The sequence below is a fragment of the Astatotilapia calliptera genome, chromosome 2, assembly GCF_900246225.1.
Source record: "Astatotilapia calliptera chromosome 2, fAstCal1.2, whole genome shotgun sequence".
In the NCBI taxonomy this organism is placed as follows: Eukaryota; Metazoa; Chordata; class Actinopteri; order Cichliformes; family Cichlidae; genus Astatotilapia; species Astatotilapia calliptera.
In genome coordinates, this window is record NC_039303.1 from 13,594,551 (window position 1) to 13,610,020 (window position 15,470).

Consider the following 15,470-nt stretch of genomic DNA (forward strand, 5'->3'; position numbering starts at 1 on the left):
ATGAAGAAGCATTAGATTCCTCCTGTGACTTTTAATGTTCCCAAACTGTGTTCAATACTCTAATATGCAGTAATATCAATATGCAGGTGCAGACTGGCACAGAGCAGACTACAGTCGTACGTAAACTCCTTCAACAAGACGTGTTTATTAATCACTCTTTAATAACTAATTTTTAATAGAATACCTGGCCTACTAGTTTCTCCAAAAAAATGCTAAAATTCAAATCCTATTAGAGGACATGCTTGAACCTAAATCTGCATGATCAGGGAATTCCTGTTTTATGCTCAAAATTCCTCTTTAAAAAACACGTTACTCTACGTCCCCATGCACGTGGTTTAAATTTGTATATCTATTTGTATTTGACTGTCTCTAAGTGCTGCTGTACAAATGGTAAATATAAGACTTATCTTGTTTTATCTTATACTAAAAAATTATATTATATATTTATTTGATAAGATTGCTTTAACCTTGAAATATTCAAACTGGACTAAATGAACATGTAAATGTTTAGATTTGACTGACATGAGGCTGAATCAAACAGCTTTGTCTGAGAACACAACGCTTTGCTTTGATGTGAAGATAAAAAATAATAATATATATAAAGACATTATGCATGTGTATAGTGAGATGTTCAAGGGCCTTTTAATAATAAAGGAGAAATTAAATAGAAAAAACAAACACTGAAGAAGAGTCAGGAACATGACGGGAAATCAGATTCAGGCTTCTCCTTAAAACTTATCATAGAAACTAAAGCAGTGAAACGGGCACGTCTGCTTTCACCTCAGCTGAGCAGGTAACACTTTATAATACTGCTCCGACTAAGGGCTTAATTCTCCTGTAATTTATGTAATTATATTTACTTACAAATAGTTAAAGGTAAGACCAGGGGCGATTCTAGGATCAGAGCTTTGGGGGTGCTGAGCACCCAGAGAGCTGCCCATCCAGGCAAGGTAAACTTTCCTCATCACGATGAGACTTCTTCCCTGTCTCTGTCAGTCCCTGCATCCTTAAATGTCTCCCGTTGTCCCGAGTTCCCTCTGACTGTCCCCTTGGTGCATTTAAACCCCTGGTCCTCCCTGTCCTCGTCCTCTGTTGTCTTCATCTCCATTATCAGTCATCACAATTTTACCATCTCTGTGCAAGTCTGCAAATTTCTTTATTAAATCATAAGATTCTTAAATTCATCAAGTCTCTCTGTGCCTGGGTCCTCGTCACAAAACATGACATCACTGTTTTGTACATTTTAACACAATTTAATCCCCACATTTGTGAAAGAAAAGCAAAACACTTGTTTGGAAAGTCTGTAACAAAACCATCAAATCTGATCAAGGTTATTTAAATGCTGCAAAAGAAGAATGGATTGGAATTTTTAAAAAATACATATACTAATAATTGATGGCATTCATATAGCAGGGCCCTCAAAGCACTTTACAATTCTGGTGGAGGCAGGTACACTTGGTGACAGAAGCGAGGCTGCCATATCGCGCCATCAGCCCCTCTGGCCATCACCAGTAGGCGGCAGGTGAAGTGTCTTGCCCAAGGACACAACGACCGAGACTGTCCGAGCCGGGGCTCGAACCGACAACCTTCCAGTTACAAGACGAACTGCCAACTCTTTGAGCCACGATCGCAGTTTCCTAACCTTAATTACTGCGGGATAATAATGAATGATGCTCACTGTGAGTAAAAAGTAAGCTGGGTGCATTTTTTGGACAGAGATTCACTTTTAAAGTGTATTATAATACAATAGAGATACATAAAAATACACTCCAAAAATGGAAGAGTCCTTGAAATGTACAAAATATTATTAAAAAATGTAAAAAAACTGAGACACCTTAGCCTCTGGTACAATGTATACAATGTATGAAAAGATCTTTACTGCAGATACTAATATGGCTCTGCAGATTTTTTCTTGTCTTTTATCCTCTGCCGCCTCAGCTTGAGGTTGGCAAATCTGTCTATCACATTTTGGTGTTCAAGTCTCTCAAGCATCTCTTTCTCAACTGACATCACAGCCAGGTGCTGGAGTCTGCTTTGACCCATGGTCCTTCTCAGCCAGGTATGGAGCTGACTCAAGACACTAAAAGACCTCTCACAGCTCCAGCTGCTAACTGGGTTTGTTAGGACAACCTGAATAACAGTTTTCAGTTTGGGGAAGATCTGATTATCCAGAAGATTGTACAATGTTAACATATCTGGAATGGCACCAGCCTCACTCTTGAGCTTCAAAAAGTCTCTGGCAACCGTGACTTCCTCTGACTTAAGCTCAATATGGTAATGCAGTGCCAGGGCTGACAACCCAGTTTGTTTTGCAGACTGTGTATAGCAGCTTTAATCCGGTTGTTCAGTCTGACGTCACTAGCCGTGTCTGGGTCTAAACTCCGCTGCAGGTCCATATATCAAACGATCACTATGGCATTACTGAGAGTTGAAAAACTGTCTAAAGTCTTTCATCTTTAATAAAATGATCAGCGTTCTGCTCTACCAGGTGTAACAATTGAGTTTAACATCCAGGCATCCATGAAAATGGAATTTATGACATTTAACGGAGTTAGAAGTTAGCAGGGAGTTAGCTCGCTAGCTTCTATCTAAATACAATATAGCATGTCCTGACTGCGGGGTTTTGGAAACAAATTAAAACGTAGCCTACAGCTCTGTTATCACTTCCAGCATAAATGAAGACAGAAAACTAAACAGCAGTGACGTTTGTAGGGTTACTGAAGTTGGGCTAGCTTGTAGCTTTTCCAACTATTTATTTATAAGTGACTTATGTATGTATGTATGTATATATATGTATATATTGTACTATTCTTAGTTAGCGTATTGTCTGTCTTGTCTTAATGTTGGTTTAAAATGGAGCACTGTAACAAAAAATAATTTCCCCCAGGGATCAATAAAGTATTCTGATTCTGATTCTGATATAAAGATGTGCTACGTGACAGCTAACGACACAGCTATGTTAGCATAATATAAACAAGCTAACTTTTTTTCCACTCTATAAAAGTTAACGTGAGTGTTGTCGGTGGTCAGGAACAAATGTAATCGCATGGCAGGATGCTGTAAAAGGACCAAACTTCAGCCAGGAGAACAACTGAGATAATCCATCCACAATACGAGGTTAGTCATTCATATACTGCTGCATGGGCTGGGCTGTAGTTACATCCTAAGGTTTTAAAAACTGAGCTTAAATAAATGATTAGCGGTAATAAAAGCCTAATAAAAAAGAAGTCCTCTCTCAGTTTACTTTTAACCAAAAGGCAAATAAAAAAACCACATGTACATCTAATAAAGGATATAAATATTGAAACACTGATCCAACATTATCCTTTATTGATGGATCATTTGATTTTACACTTTTACCTGAATGTGGCTCCTTTTTTTGAAAAAACTACCTCATATCCATTATGAACCTGGCTGTCTCTCTGTACACAAACAAACACACACACACAACAGGAGTTATAAGGTTAATGGGCATCCAGTCAGTTAGCTAGTTAGTACCTTGGGTTCAATATCGGCACATATGACAAAATAACCAGTTTCTCTCATTACATTTAAAACAGGACGGTGGTAACAACAGTAGGCTGCGGACAATGTTACGTTTTACATTTTAAATAGGCTGCATACATTTAAATGGGAGCAACAGGACGGTCAAATGTTGCTGATTTTACTACAAAGCAGGACGGATTGTAGGGTAGCAAACATAGTCGGAAAACACGTTTTCAACACTGCAGGTTACCTGGTGTAATATTTTTCAGCTAAAAAGAAACATGGCCTGACTCCTACCTAACTATATAAAGAGTAACTGAAGGTTAAATGCAGCTAACATGTCCTGTTTTAAGCCAGGCACTTACACCTCTGCTCCGCTGCGTCTCAGCCACCATCGCTCTGGCAGCAACGGCGCTAGAGCCAGAGCAGGGGAGAGCTGGAACAAACCACTTTGGGAGGGGGGAGGGGTTATCTATACTTTTGTTGTTAAAATGTTCCATCTCAATTACGTACTGTATGCTTTTTATATTTTTAGTAGTGTGTCCCACAAACAGCAAATATTGTCAAAAAAAAGTAAGAAATCTTTGGGGGTGCTTTGATTCATTTTGGGGGTGCTGAAGCACCCTCAAAAATGGGCTAAAATCGCCCCTGGGTAAGACCATTTAAATAAGGAGGTAATAAGTCAGGTTTTAAGTAAGTAAGTTTTAGCGCTTGCGTAACAATATTTCCCAGTTTTACATTATAAGCACGCTTTTACAGGAAAAGAGACATTTGGACTGTGATTATAAAAATAAAGATGTCCCAAAATGTCCACATTTCCAGGCAGCATAAATATTCTCGGTGGAGAGATCAGCGATCTGTGAGGTGTCCTAAAAAAGTCAAGTCAAACCCTGAAGCAGTGCATCTAAAATGTGCCGGTCACAAAATAGACGTGAGCACCAGAAAAAAATGATGGTGCAGAAAGCCTGGCTAAATTACAAAACACCTTGCCTCTCTTTTGAATTCCAAGCTGTGACGTTGGCGTTTGTAATCTGATCAACTGTCACCATGTGAGTGGAGATAACACCCCTCATACCTGTCACCGTCCAGTGAAAGCTCCAGCGCCAGCCTACCTGGAGACTCGGGACCAAACCATCAGCGCGTCCGGGAGTGCTGTTTTCCTAAACCCACATGAGTGTGAGATCGTGTGAGATACTGGTATTCATAACTTTCTGCCACAATAAGGCATCTTTTGTCTTGCCCTTTTGTGTGTTCAGATTTGTTTAGACAACTGAAACCGAATGGTTGGTGTGAAGGTGTGAAGATATTCTATTTGAAATAGCTTATTTTTGTGGAGGAACCGGAGGTAGAAGGGAGAACTTTTCATACCTCTGATCTTGGAAAAAGGAGTTTGTTCCTTCCAGATTCCTATGATTGGATGAACTGTCAGAGACGCAGTGAGGATGGTGTGGGCATCCTCATTATTTTCCAGATTCCTTGGACACATCAGACTCTTTGTACTCCTCTGAATAAAGGGAGCTTCACTTTTAAAGCAGTTGTGTGATTCATGGTTTTAGGTCATTTGTGAGTTACTTTTAGCTTTTTGTGTCCTGATGGGGTTGATCTTTCTGCCAGCACGCCGTGTACACACCATCAATCAGAGGCTTGGACCACATGGACATGATGAACCACAGGAAAACATTAGCATAGGTAGATATGGCGATTCCAGAGATGCTGAAGAGTTATGCTACAATGCTGATGTATGGAAACATGGATTAGGTTCAGAAGGATATTGTGGGTCATGATTTTGAAAGACAAACTTTAAAGTGTAAGACAACACTGGCAGTGACATCCTTAACTTTTGATGTATGTCTTCATCAGATTTGAGTTTTAGGCCTCTACATCATCACGGGGATGTCTTCATCCTAACCCCCTTAAATGATTTCGTTTGTATAAACAAATTGTGAGCAATACATTGGACAAAATGCTGAATGTAGCAAAAATGGAAAAAATCTTTTGATTTTTTTTGCATGATCATCGTCATCATCATCAGGTTTGGTCCAAGTCCATCTTTTCAGAACATGTTCAGCTGCTGCTGCTGTGACTCATTTATGCAGAAAGTGTAAACAGGTTAAAACCACTGTCTTTCCCTAAGGCTAACCTGGTTTAGAGTCTGAAGTTTCCCAGGAAGTCAAAGAGAAAGTAAAAAAAGGAATTATAACTGCACCATATGCCTCCAACCTCCCAACAGACACTGTAGGTCTGTTACTCAGGTCCGTTATTTCTCGCTGCAGCTGGCGCATGAATTGAATCTGATTAAAAAGCATTGTCTTTCAGAACACCTTATAATAAAAGATGCTGTTAAACTGGAAGAATAAAAGACAAAACACACATGTGAGCTTTGTAGAGTTGGACATGAATGTGGGCTGCAGGTAGTGATTGTTGGTTTTATATGTTTAACTTTTTGATCAGGTCTTCCCTGTAAAAGGTTATGGGTGTAGCAGTTTAATGACTCATGCCTCCACGGATAAGTGCTCTTAGTCTCTGAGCCACCCACCATCACCTACCACTCCTCCACACATCGTTGCAATGACTCAAGGCGATTATTGGGACAACTCTGCGCTGCTGATATTCAGCCTCAGAGAAATGATTAGGGGGTATTTGGGCTGCCAACTCTCTGAAAAAGCTTGTTGGCCTGAAACAATCCAGCGTTTTACTGGTTTTACGTTTTGTCAAGACAAGTTAGGACAAGAGTGAGACGCCTCTCCGCAGCCTCCCCTCGGCTGTTGTGTCAATATGCTTTCTCTGTTGTACTCTTTGTGCTCGAGCTTCAGGGAAGTGATTGGTCTATTTACAAAATAGCTTGGAGTGTACATTTCATGTCTTGTCGTGTGATACAGGCAGCTGTTGTCTCTCCCTAAAGGCTTTTCTTACATGACTTTTATTCTTCTCTTTTCTGTCTTTTTTACAGATGTGAAAATGTTCAAAAAGGGGATTATGATGGCAGCTTCAGGAGCAATCCTTCTTGTTTTTGCCTCAGTCCTCACATGTGTGACAAGATCTGAAGGTAGTTATAGACTGGGAAAAGGCAGTTCTCCTCTGCTGTTTACACACCACCTCTACAACGCTGCCATCAACGAGAACTCAGCCCCGCGGATGTACGTTGAGACGCAGGTGAAGATGGGCATTGAAGTGACAGATCCGCTGTGGGACATCAAGTACAACATCGTCTCAGGTGACGATGACAGCTTCTTCAAAGCAGAGGCAGTCAAAGTCGGAAATTTCTGCTTTCTCAGGATCAAGACGCGCAGCAGCAACTCGGCTCTCCTCAACAGGGAGGTCCGAGACTCGTACACTCTCACTGTGGAGGCAAAGGAAAGCACTTTTGGCTTCGAGGCAATGACGAAGGTCTTCGTCCAGGTGCTTGACACCAACGACTTAAAGCCTCTCTTCTACCCGGCATCGTACAATGTGGCCATCAGGGAGGACGCTCCTCTAAAGTCAAGTGTCACCAAAGTCAGCGCTACAGACGCCGACATTGGGAGCAATGCTGAGTTTTATTATTCATTCACCAGCAGAGCTCATCCGTTTGTTGTTGACCCTTTCACGGGCACGGTGAGCCTCATCAAGAGGCTCAATCACACTCGCGCACAGCGCTACGACCTCACCGTATTAGCAGAGGACAGGACTAAAAAGATATCCGGTGTTCAGAAATTTGGGAATGTCGCCAGGGTCACTGTAAACATACAAAAGATGACCATGGCATCTCCAGTTATCACACCGCCCCCTGAAGCTACAGTGTCTGCAGATGGAAAAATAGATATCAATGTCCATGTGGAGGAAGGAGTTAAGCCAGTGGAATCCCTCAATATCATTGGAGGGGATCCCCACAAGTGGTTTGAGGTAATCCCCTCAGGTGTGCAGGGCAGTGACTTCCAAGTGATCTCTACAAAGAGGATTATCTGGTCTCAGGCTCGTTTTGGGTTGAATCTTTCACTGCAAGCTAAAGACAGGAGCTTGCCAAGTTTCCTCTCTCCAATCACACAAATCCACATTCCAGCCTATCATTACAGCCCACTGGCATTTTTGGAGGACACCTACATTGTGACTCTGAGTGAGTTTTCACCCCCACAGACTCATGTACTTAAGGTTTCTGTCACCTCAGTTCCCTTTAACGTTACCTTTAGTATCAAGAACAATCCAGACACCTCTAACTTTAAGATCAATCCTAAAACTGGGATTATCATAACTACAGGGAAATTTGATTATGAGAGGAAAGATCGATATGAGTTTGATGTAATGGCCAATCACGGTGAAGCTGAAACTCACATCGTGGTGGAGATAACGGATGAAAACGACAACAGCCCAGAGTTCACACAGACATCCTATCAGGCCACGCTGGATGAAAACAGCCCTGTTGGCAGCAGCGTGTTGAAAGTAGCAGCTTCAGACAAAGACAAAGGCAAAAACGGCTTTGTGACTTACGCGATTGCAAATTCAGGCCCTTTGCCTTTTACAATAGATCCATTCACGGGCATCATCTCTACCTCCGAACACTTGGACTATGAACTGATGAAACGGCGGTATCACCTGAGAGTTTGGGCGTCGGACAGCGGCGGCCCCTTCAGTCAGGTCAGCGAAAGCCCTGTGACAATAACTCTGAACAACATCAACGATAACATCCCTCTGTTCGAGCAGGTGGGCTGCAATGTTAGTGTACCTCTGGATTTACCTGTGGGACACGAAGTCGCAAAGCTGTCAGCTATTGATTTAGATGAGCTGCAGCAGCTGAGGTATGTCATCGAGTCAGGGAACGAGCTCCAAGTGTTCGGGATCAACTCTGTGACTGGAGTCATTTCCCTGAAACAACCTATCCCTCTGCTGCAGGGTTCATTCACTCTGAGAGTTGTAGCCACCGATGGGAAGCATCACTCTGAAGCATCGGTTGTCAGGATAACCATTACTAACCGAGGTGAAGATCGAACGCTGCACTGCAAGGAAACTGGCATTGCCAAACAGGTCACTGATAAACTAATCAAGTCAATCAAACCCATTTTAATCAATCAGGAGGAGGACACATTCTCAGATATCCACATCACCAATCGACATTCTCCCAAGTTTGATACAAGCATTCCCAGTTCGATTGATCTCGTCGAGAACCATCCATTAAATTCAACCATTGTTCAGTTCAAAGCAACAGACAACGACTCTGGGTTTAATAGTAAGCTTGTGTACGCCATCTCGAGTGGGAATGAAGATGGCTGTTTCTCCATTGATACGTTCTCTGGTGATCTTCGGCTAGTTTGTCCACTTGACAGAGAGAGAAAGGGGTTCTACATTTTGAACATCACTGTTTATGACTTGGGAATACCGCAAACTTCTGCGTGGAAATTCATTGCCGTTAACATCATGGATGTCAATGACAATCCTCCTGTTTTCGATCAGCCCAGGTACGTGATCCACGTGCCTGAAAACAAAGAGGTGAATTCGGTTATTTTTACATGTCGCACAGCAGACCTGGACTCAGATATGAGTGGTAAAGTCCAGTATTCCCTCCTGACAATGACCGACATGTTCAGGATGGATGAATTCACCGGAGAGCTGATTGTGACGGGTAGACTGGATCGAGAAAGCTCACCCAAGCATGATCTCCTGATTGAAGCAAGAGACCAGGCTACAGTCGGCCCTCAGCTGTTCTCCACTGTCAACCTGGTGGTGATTTTGCAGGATATAAATGACAACCCACCCAAATTTGTGCCCAAAGTGCATAAAATAAAAGTTCCAGAAGATGTTCCTGTGGGCACGCTGCTTGTCTGGGTGGACAGCATGGACTTGGATCTGGGCAGTGGAGGCCTTGTCACCTATAACCTCAAAAACACAGAGAGCGGGATCTTCCATCTCGACTCCTCCACCGGCGCCCTCACCCTCGAGAGAGAGCTGGACTTTGAGAGGCGGCCATCTTACAATCTCACAGTCTGGGCAGTCGACCACGGCCTCCCTCGCTCCTTGTCATCGTCATGCTTCGTGGAGATCGAGGTTCTGGATGTCAATGAGAACCTCCACCGGCCGGTGTTCTCAGAGTTCGTCTATGAAGCTCTGGTAAAGGAGGACTCAGCTGTAGGGACATCTGTGGTAACTCTCACGGCTTCAGACAAAGACCTGGGCAGAGATGGGGTTGTCAGGTACCACATCCATGATGGTTCTGGCTTAGGAGTGTTCACCATTGATGAGGAAGCAGGTAACTAACACTTGGTGATTCAATTTTTGTTGTTGTGATGTTTTTATCTAAAAAGTAGAAAAGCAATGTTAGCAATTTTTAGTCAGATGTGAAGCCTGATCTCGCTCTCATAGTTTAGCTTAGCAGAAAGACTGGGAAAAGGCCTTTGTCCTCTCCAAAGGTTGCACCATTAAATCTCACCTGGTAACACACTAGGTTTCCATATAGAAATAAAGTTTAGGAGCTAAGAACCAATCTGACTGAAAGCCAAAGCTAACCACCTGCTAAATAAAGCACTGTTTAGCAGAGTGTGTCTTCAGTGAAGGGTAAAGATTATAGACTAGTTCTCAGTAGAAAGGTCAAAGGTCAGAACCGTTGTGCTCTGTAAACAGTAATTAGCACTGCAGCATAAATTAAACGGCACAAGTGTTGCATGGTAACATTTGTCTTTTCCACCTCTCTGACACGCCTCGTGCTGCATTGAACTTTACAGCTGTATGCTCATGTGCTCACTCTGATAGAACGGGACGTGTACTTGCTTGAAGAAGCAGTTCTTCGTCTGGGGTTGTTAAAGTAGTTTGTATATTTTTCCATCAGCATATCCTTTGCAGAGGATACCCTGCGACCTTGCAGCGTATCACAATGTATTCCATTGGCCCGCTGCTGTACTTAAGACTCAAATAAAATCAGACTGAATGGCGTTCACTGTGACAAAAGAGTTATGCTGAAATATGTCTTTGTCTCCACGTTGCTGCTTCATTATCTCTCACTTGGGGCATCAACATTTAAACAGCCTCTTCAGACCACTGTGCAGAGGAGTACATTTCCATTGTGTTCAGGCCTCTGTGCGGGCCTCTTTTCTAGCGTATTAAGCTAACACAAATATGTCACACATTTTGCTGAACAGGGAATAACTTAAAATTTCACAACCCACGTCTGGGCTCCTTTCCAGATTTTTTTTGAATGCAAAGAGACACCTTAAGCTCAGTGACGGCGCAAGTGGCTGCTAGTTCCTCCCGGGCTGTACAGTGATTAAGCATGAACAGATTAGATGGATAAGTGATTCATTCCTGAGGCAGGGCAGCATGTTTGAAACATGTGAATACCAGTGTAGACAACAATGATTTAACTGTACCGTTGGTGTGTTTAGGTGTGATTCGTATGACAGAGATGCTGGACCGCGAGACGGCGCCTCATTACTGGCTCTCCGTCTACGCCACCGATCTGGGGACTGAGCCTCTGATCACCTGGACTCACGTCTTCATCGAGGTCCTGGACATTAATGACAATGCTCCCGAACTTTCCCAGCCGATGTATTTTGCATCTGTCCCAGAGAACGTGGACACGGTCGAATCCGTCATCAAGGTGTCGGCCACAGATGTGGACACGTCCTCTGAGGGGAAGCTTTCCTTCCAGATGCTGGAATCTCACCGATTGCACTTTGACATCGATCCTAACACAGGTGAATACTCTTCAATGAAAAATATAATCAAAGGAGACCTTGATGAATTTCAACATGTCACAGAAAGTTTTCCTGGCTCAGAAAGGTAAAACAAGGTGATATCATGTGAGTTATCTCAGTCGCAAACTGAGGCACAACATTTTAACACCAAGTTTTGAATGGCAAGCTAACCTGGAGAATTTCTTATCCATCCAGACCTTTTCTTTAACTTGTCCAATTCAAGGCTGCAGCGTCACAGGGCGAGCGGCAGAATACACTCTGGACACTTTGCTAGTCTGTCCCACAGAGAGACACACACACACCTACAGTCAATTTAACCTCAACAGTTTATTTAACGTCAGGGGTGTCCAACTTGAGAGCTACTGTCCTGCAGCTTTTAGATGCATTCCTACTCCACCACTGCTGAATAAAATGGTTGGATTACCTCTTCAGTATGCCATCAATTTTGGCAAAGGCCTGATAACAAGCCATTCATGTGATTCAGGTGTGTCGGAACAAAGACTGGAGTTGGACACCCCTGGTGTATGTCTTTGGACTGTGAGAGGAAGCGTGAGTACATGGAGAAAGGCCAAACTGCCCCCAGCTGTACAAAGAGTGTTTAACCTTAATTATGAGTACTCACCAATAAAAACATGGTCAGTACTCTGAACTCTGTCCTTAAAGTTCCTAAACCTTCATAAGATTGAAAAAATAATTTCCAGACCTAGCACTTATTCCATCCAACAGGTAGACATTGTGTTTTTAATTGCAGCTATAATTATTTTGTTATTGAATTTATTATTAGAATATAGTACAAAAGTACAATTTTCCAGTTTTCCAGCTTTGGCTCACGTCTCCTCCCTCCCACTTAAACATTTCTCACCCCTGAATCATGGTATTGAAGCATTCAGTGAGCAGCATATGTGCAGGCAAAAATACAGGAACTCTGGGATGTAATTGGATCAAGTTGCTCAGCGTCATTCTGGCATTTCACGAGCAGCTCGAGCAGAAAAAGAGACTTCATGCTCTCATTGCAATTGATTTACATCTTGATTCAAACTCCCTTTGTGTGTGCAGGACATCTGGCAGGCCTCTGTTGCAGAGTGTTTTGGTATATCTGTACGTGTTACATTTTGATTCATGGGTGAAAAGCTAACAAGCATATGCATGCTTGCAAATGCAGTGTTGCAAGCATGAGTGCAGTATGTGCTGCGGAAGCTAGGTCTGTCTATACCTATACAACAGGGAGCTCCCTGAGAGTCACTCACAGAGTCAGTCACGTGCGACCTGAAATAAAAACTGAGTTAGCATGACGGGAACAATGAGGAAGCCTAAACATCTCTGCCTTCCTCGCTGACAGTTGAAGCTGAATCACCTGGCGAGGACTTTGAAGTTAAAGCTATTGAGCGCAGCATTAGCTGTGATGCTACCAGCCGCTACCAGCCCTGTCCTCGTCCTCTAACATGCTATTTGTCCACGCCCCGAGGCCAGTGTACCGAGGGATTACAGAGATGTCGCTCAGAGACGGGGCAAAGGTTTGCTGCCAGCTGGAGTGTGTCACATTCAAACAAGTATTTTTCTATAAATGCAGGTGTATTTGGTATCCATTTACTCATGCATAGAAGCACAGGATGAATAGTGTTTTGCTGAAAAGGGGTTATTAAATCTCTGTGAACCTTTTTGTATTCTGAGGCTGCAGGCTGAGGACAGCTGACTGACACTGACCCAAATTCTTGCAGAACTGACCGAAGTTTTATTTTTTTTTATCCCTGTGCTGCAAACTAAAAATAATTAAAGTAAAAAAACTCCTAAAACCTGAAGTTCCTCTAACATCTAGCAGAGGCTCCAGCAGTGATAATAAACGTGCAAAAATAAACGTGCATTATTAGGGCTGTGGTCTCTTTGACTGACGGGTGGCTGGTGACCAGTGTTGCCAACTCCTCAGTAAGGAAAATCGCTATTGGCTGTCCTAAAAGTCGCTAGAAGTTGCCAAATGACGTCATCGCCTAATTTGCATAATTGTTCATGCTAATGTAATTGTAACCTACGGTGTTTTAGAGAGAAATAACATCGTGGAAGAGACAAAGTGAGTAAAAAACGCGTTTTCATGTCAAAAAGTCGTCATAAATAAGTCTCCAATACCACCAGAAAAAGTCGCCAGATTTGTCGCTAGTTGCTTTTTAGAAAAAAAGTCGCTAAGGTGATCTGAAAACTCGCTAAATATAGCGACAAAGTCGCTAAGTCGGCAAGACTGCTGGTGACACAAGTGGCTGTAGCTGCTAGCTGCCTGCTAGGCTTCTCCTCAGCTAGCTGGAGTTCCTGAACTGGACCTGTGGACTAGGGCTGGGTATCGTCACTGATTTCTAGAATCGATTCAATTCCGATTCACAAGGTCCCGAATTGATCCACGATTCGATTTAATTCGATTCGATTTAATTCGATTCGATTCAATTCGATTTGAATCTGGGAAATTTTGACAGTCAGAAATATTATAATTCAGATCAGTACATTTACATATTTTTGTATCTATAAAAAGGAAGCTGACACACGCAAGACTTTATCAAAAGTGTGTGCATCACAGCAGATGCCTTTAAAGGCATCTGCTGTGATGCACAGAAACACAGAAAAACATGAAGGTGATTTTCCTGGCCTGGGATTTTATAAAAATATTCTGCAGTACATCATAAACGAAAGAAATCCATTAATCAATAAATGAACATTACCTCTGAAGTTACAGCGGTTTTATTAGAGACACAGTTAAGTGTTTTGCATTTTGCATACTTTTAAAAAGTTTAAATTTGTTCAGTATTGAACGGCAGAAATTAGGTTTTCTTTTTGGAAGTATATAAAACGGAAAGAAAAAAAACGTCGGCCGACAGCGCTGTAAACAACGGCAGACTTGTGCGTAACAAGCAAGCGAATAATGAAGAAAAACTGTTCTTGAAGTACAGAGAGAGAGAGCTGTGCATCGTGGTCGAAGCAAAACAGTAAAAGTAAGAGTGAATACATGACGATGTTTATGTGAAGCGTAGTTTGGATCTTCTTTTGCTGCTGGTTCGGTCAATATTGTTTGGAGAGACATCAAACTAACAGCTTTAGAATCAGCGCATAAAGGGCGTGAACACAAAGCGCGGACCCGCCGACAGATCAGAATCAGCGAGCTGTCGGCTTTCAGCCCCGACTGTGAGAAAGGCGACATCTGACTGATTCTGATCCGCGGGTTGCGCTGTGTGTGCAGAATCCATGTTCCTGCTCTCATTTACTGTCTTAGCTGTTTGGTGGTTGTTGAAATTTTGTGAGGTTTCACCTGAGATTCTGGCATTTCGGGCAAAATAAATTTATATTAAAAAATCGATTCAGGATTTTAATGAATCGATTTCACGTTATCCAAGCCAGAATCGATTTTAATCGATAAATCGATTATAAAAACCCACCCCTACTGTGGACCACATTTGTGCTGTTGGAGCTCTTACTAATAGTTTTTACATTAAATCGCAGCTTCCACAGGTCCAGTAAACATCAGAACAAATGCTAAACAGGCTTTTTGACTTCGAGGTCTGCAACTGGTTTTTGTGGTTCACTGAAGTCCAAATCAACAGGAAACCTAGTTGCCATTTTGTGGCCTCTAGAGCTCTGACCTCAGCTTCTTTCAGCTCATACGGGATGAACTGGACTCGAACTGGGACCTCATCTTCTGCCTTCAGTGGTCACTAACACTCCTGGAGCCATGTCGGAGCACAGGCTGTCATAGCTTAAATCAAACAGACTTTTAGGATGTGCTGACATCCTCTCTGACTTTTACTTGTAGACAGCAAACTGAGCTGTCCTTAAAATCCTTTGACAACAAAGAATCAAAGAAATATCGTGTACTAGCTTATATAGATTAGAAAAACGGCGTAAGCAGAGGGAGATCATGTTACCTGGAACCTGTTCCTCTTTGGAACATGACCCACCTTGTCTTACTGTTAACAAATGAACCTCTTATTAGTAATATGAGGGTGAAACCACTCGTGCCTTGACAAGATGAAAGTGACTCATGACCACAGCGCTGTGTCCGTTTCAGGCGAGAAGAATCGAGGAAGCTTCGTGCTTTAATGCAGAAATGCACATGAAACATTGTCGTGTGTGTTTTGAGAAAAAGCATCTCGTGGAACACTTCATTATGTGTTTGTTTGTTGACAAGGCCAGGCAAGTCAGGAATGTGCCCACTTCATTAGCATTTTGCAACAGCAAATTCCTCAAATGGCTGCAGGCTGTTGATGATTCAAAAAGTGATATGATGCGATTGTGTATTTTATATTCTTGACATACACAAAGCACTCACCAAGATGTATGATATTTTTCTTA

At 42.5% G+C, this 15,470-nt stretch overlaps 1 protein-coding gene across 1 annotated transcript in view; it reads left to right on the forward strand.

The window, feature by feature from the left end:
* Window positions 1–15,470, forward strand: part of fat2 (FAT atypical cadherin 2) — a 98,865-nt gene that overhangs the window by 9,537 nt on the left and 73,858 nt on the right. The window contains exons 2-3 of the mRNA XM_026185187.1: window positions 6,437–9,703; window positions 10,833–11,144. Coding sequence (XP_026040972.1) covers window positions 6,445–9,703; window positions 10,833–11,144 — 3,571 coding nt within the window. The 5' untranslated portion in view covers window positions 6,437–6,444. The remainder of the gene's footprint in view (window positions 1–6,436; window positions 9,704–10,832; window positions 11,145–15,470) is intronic.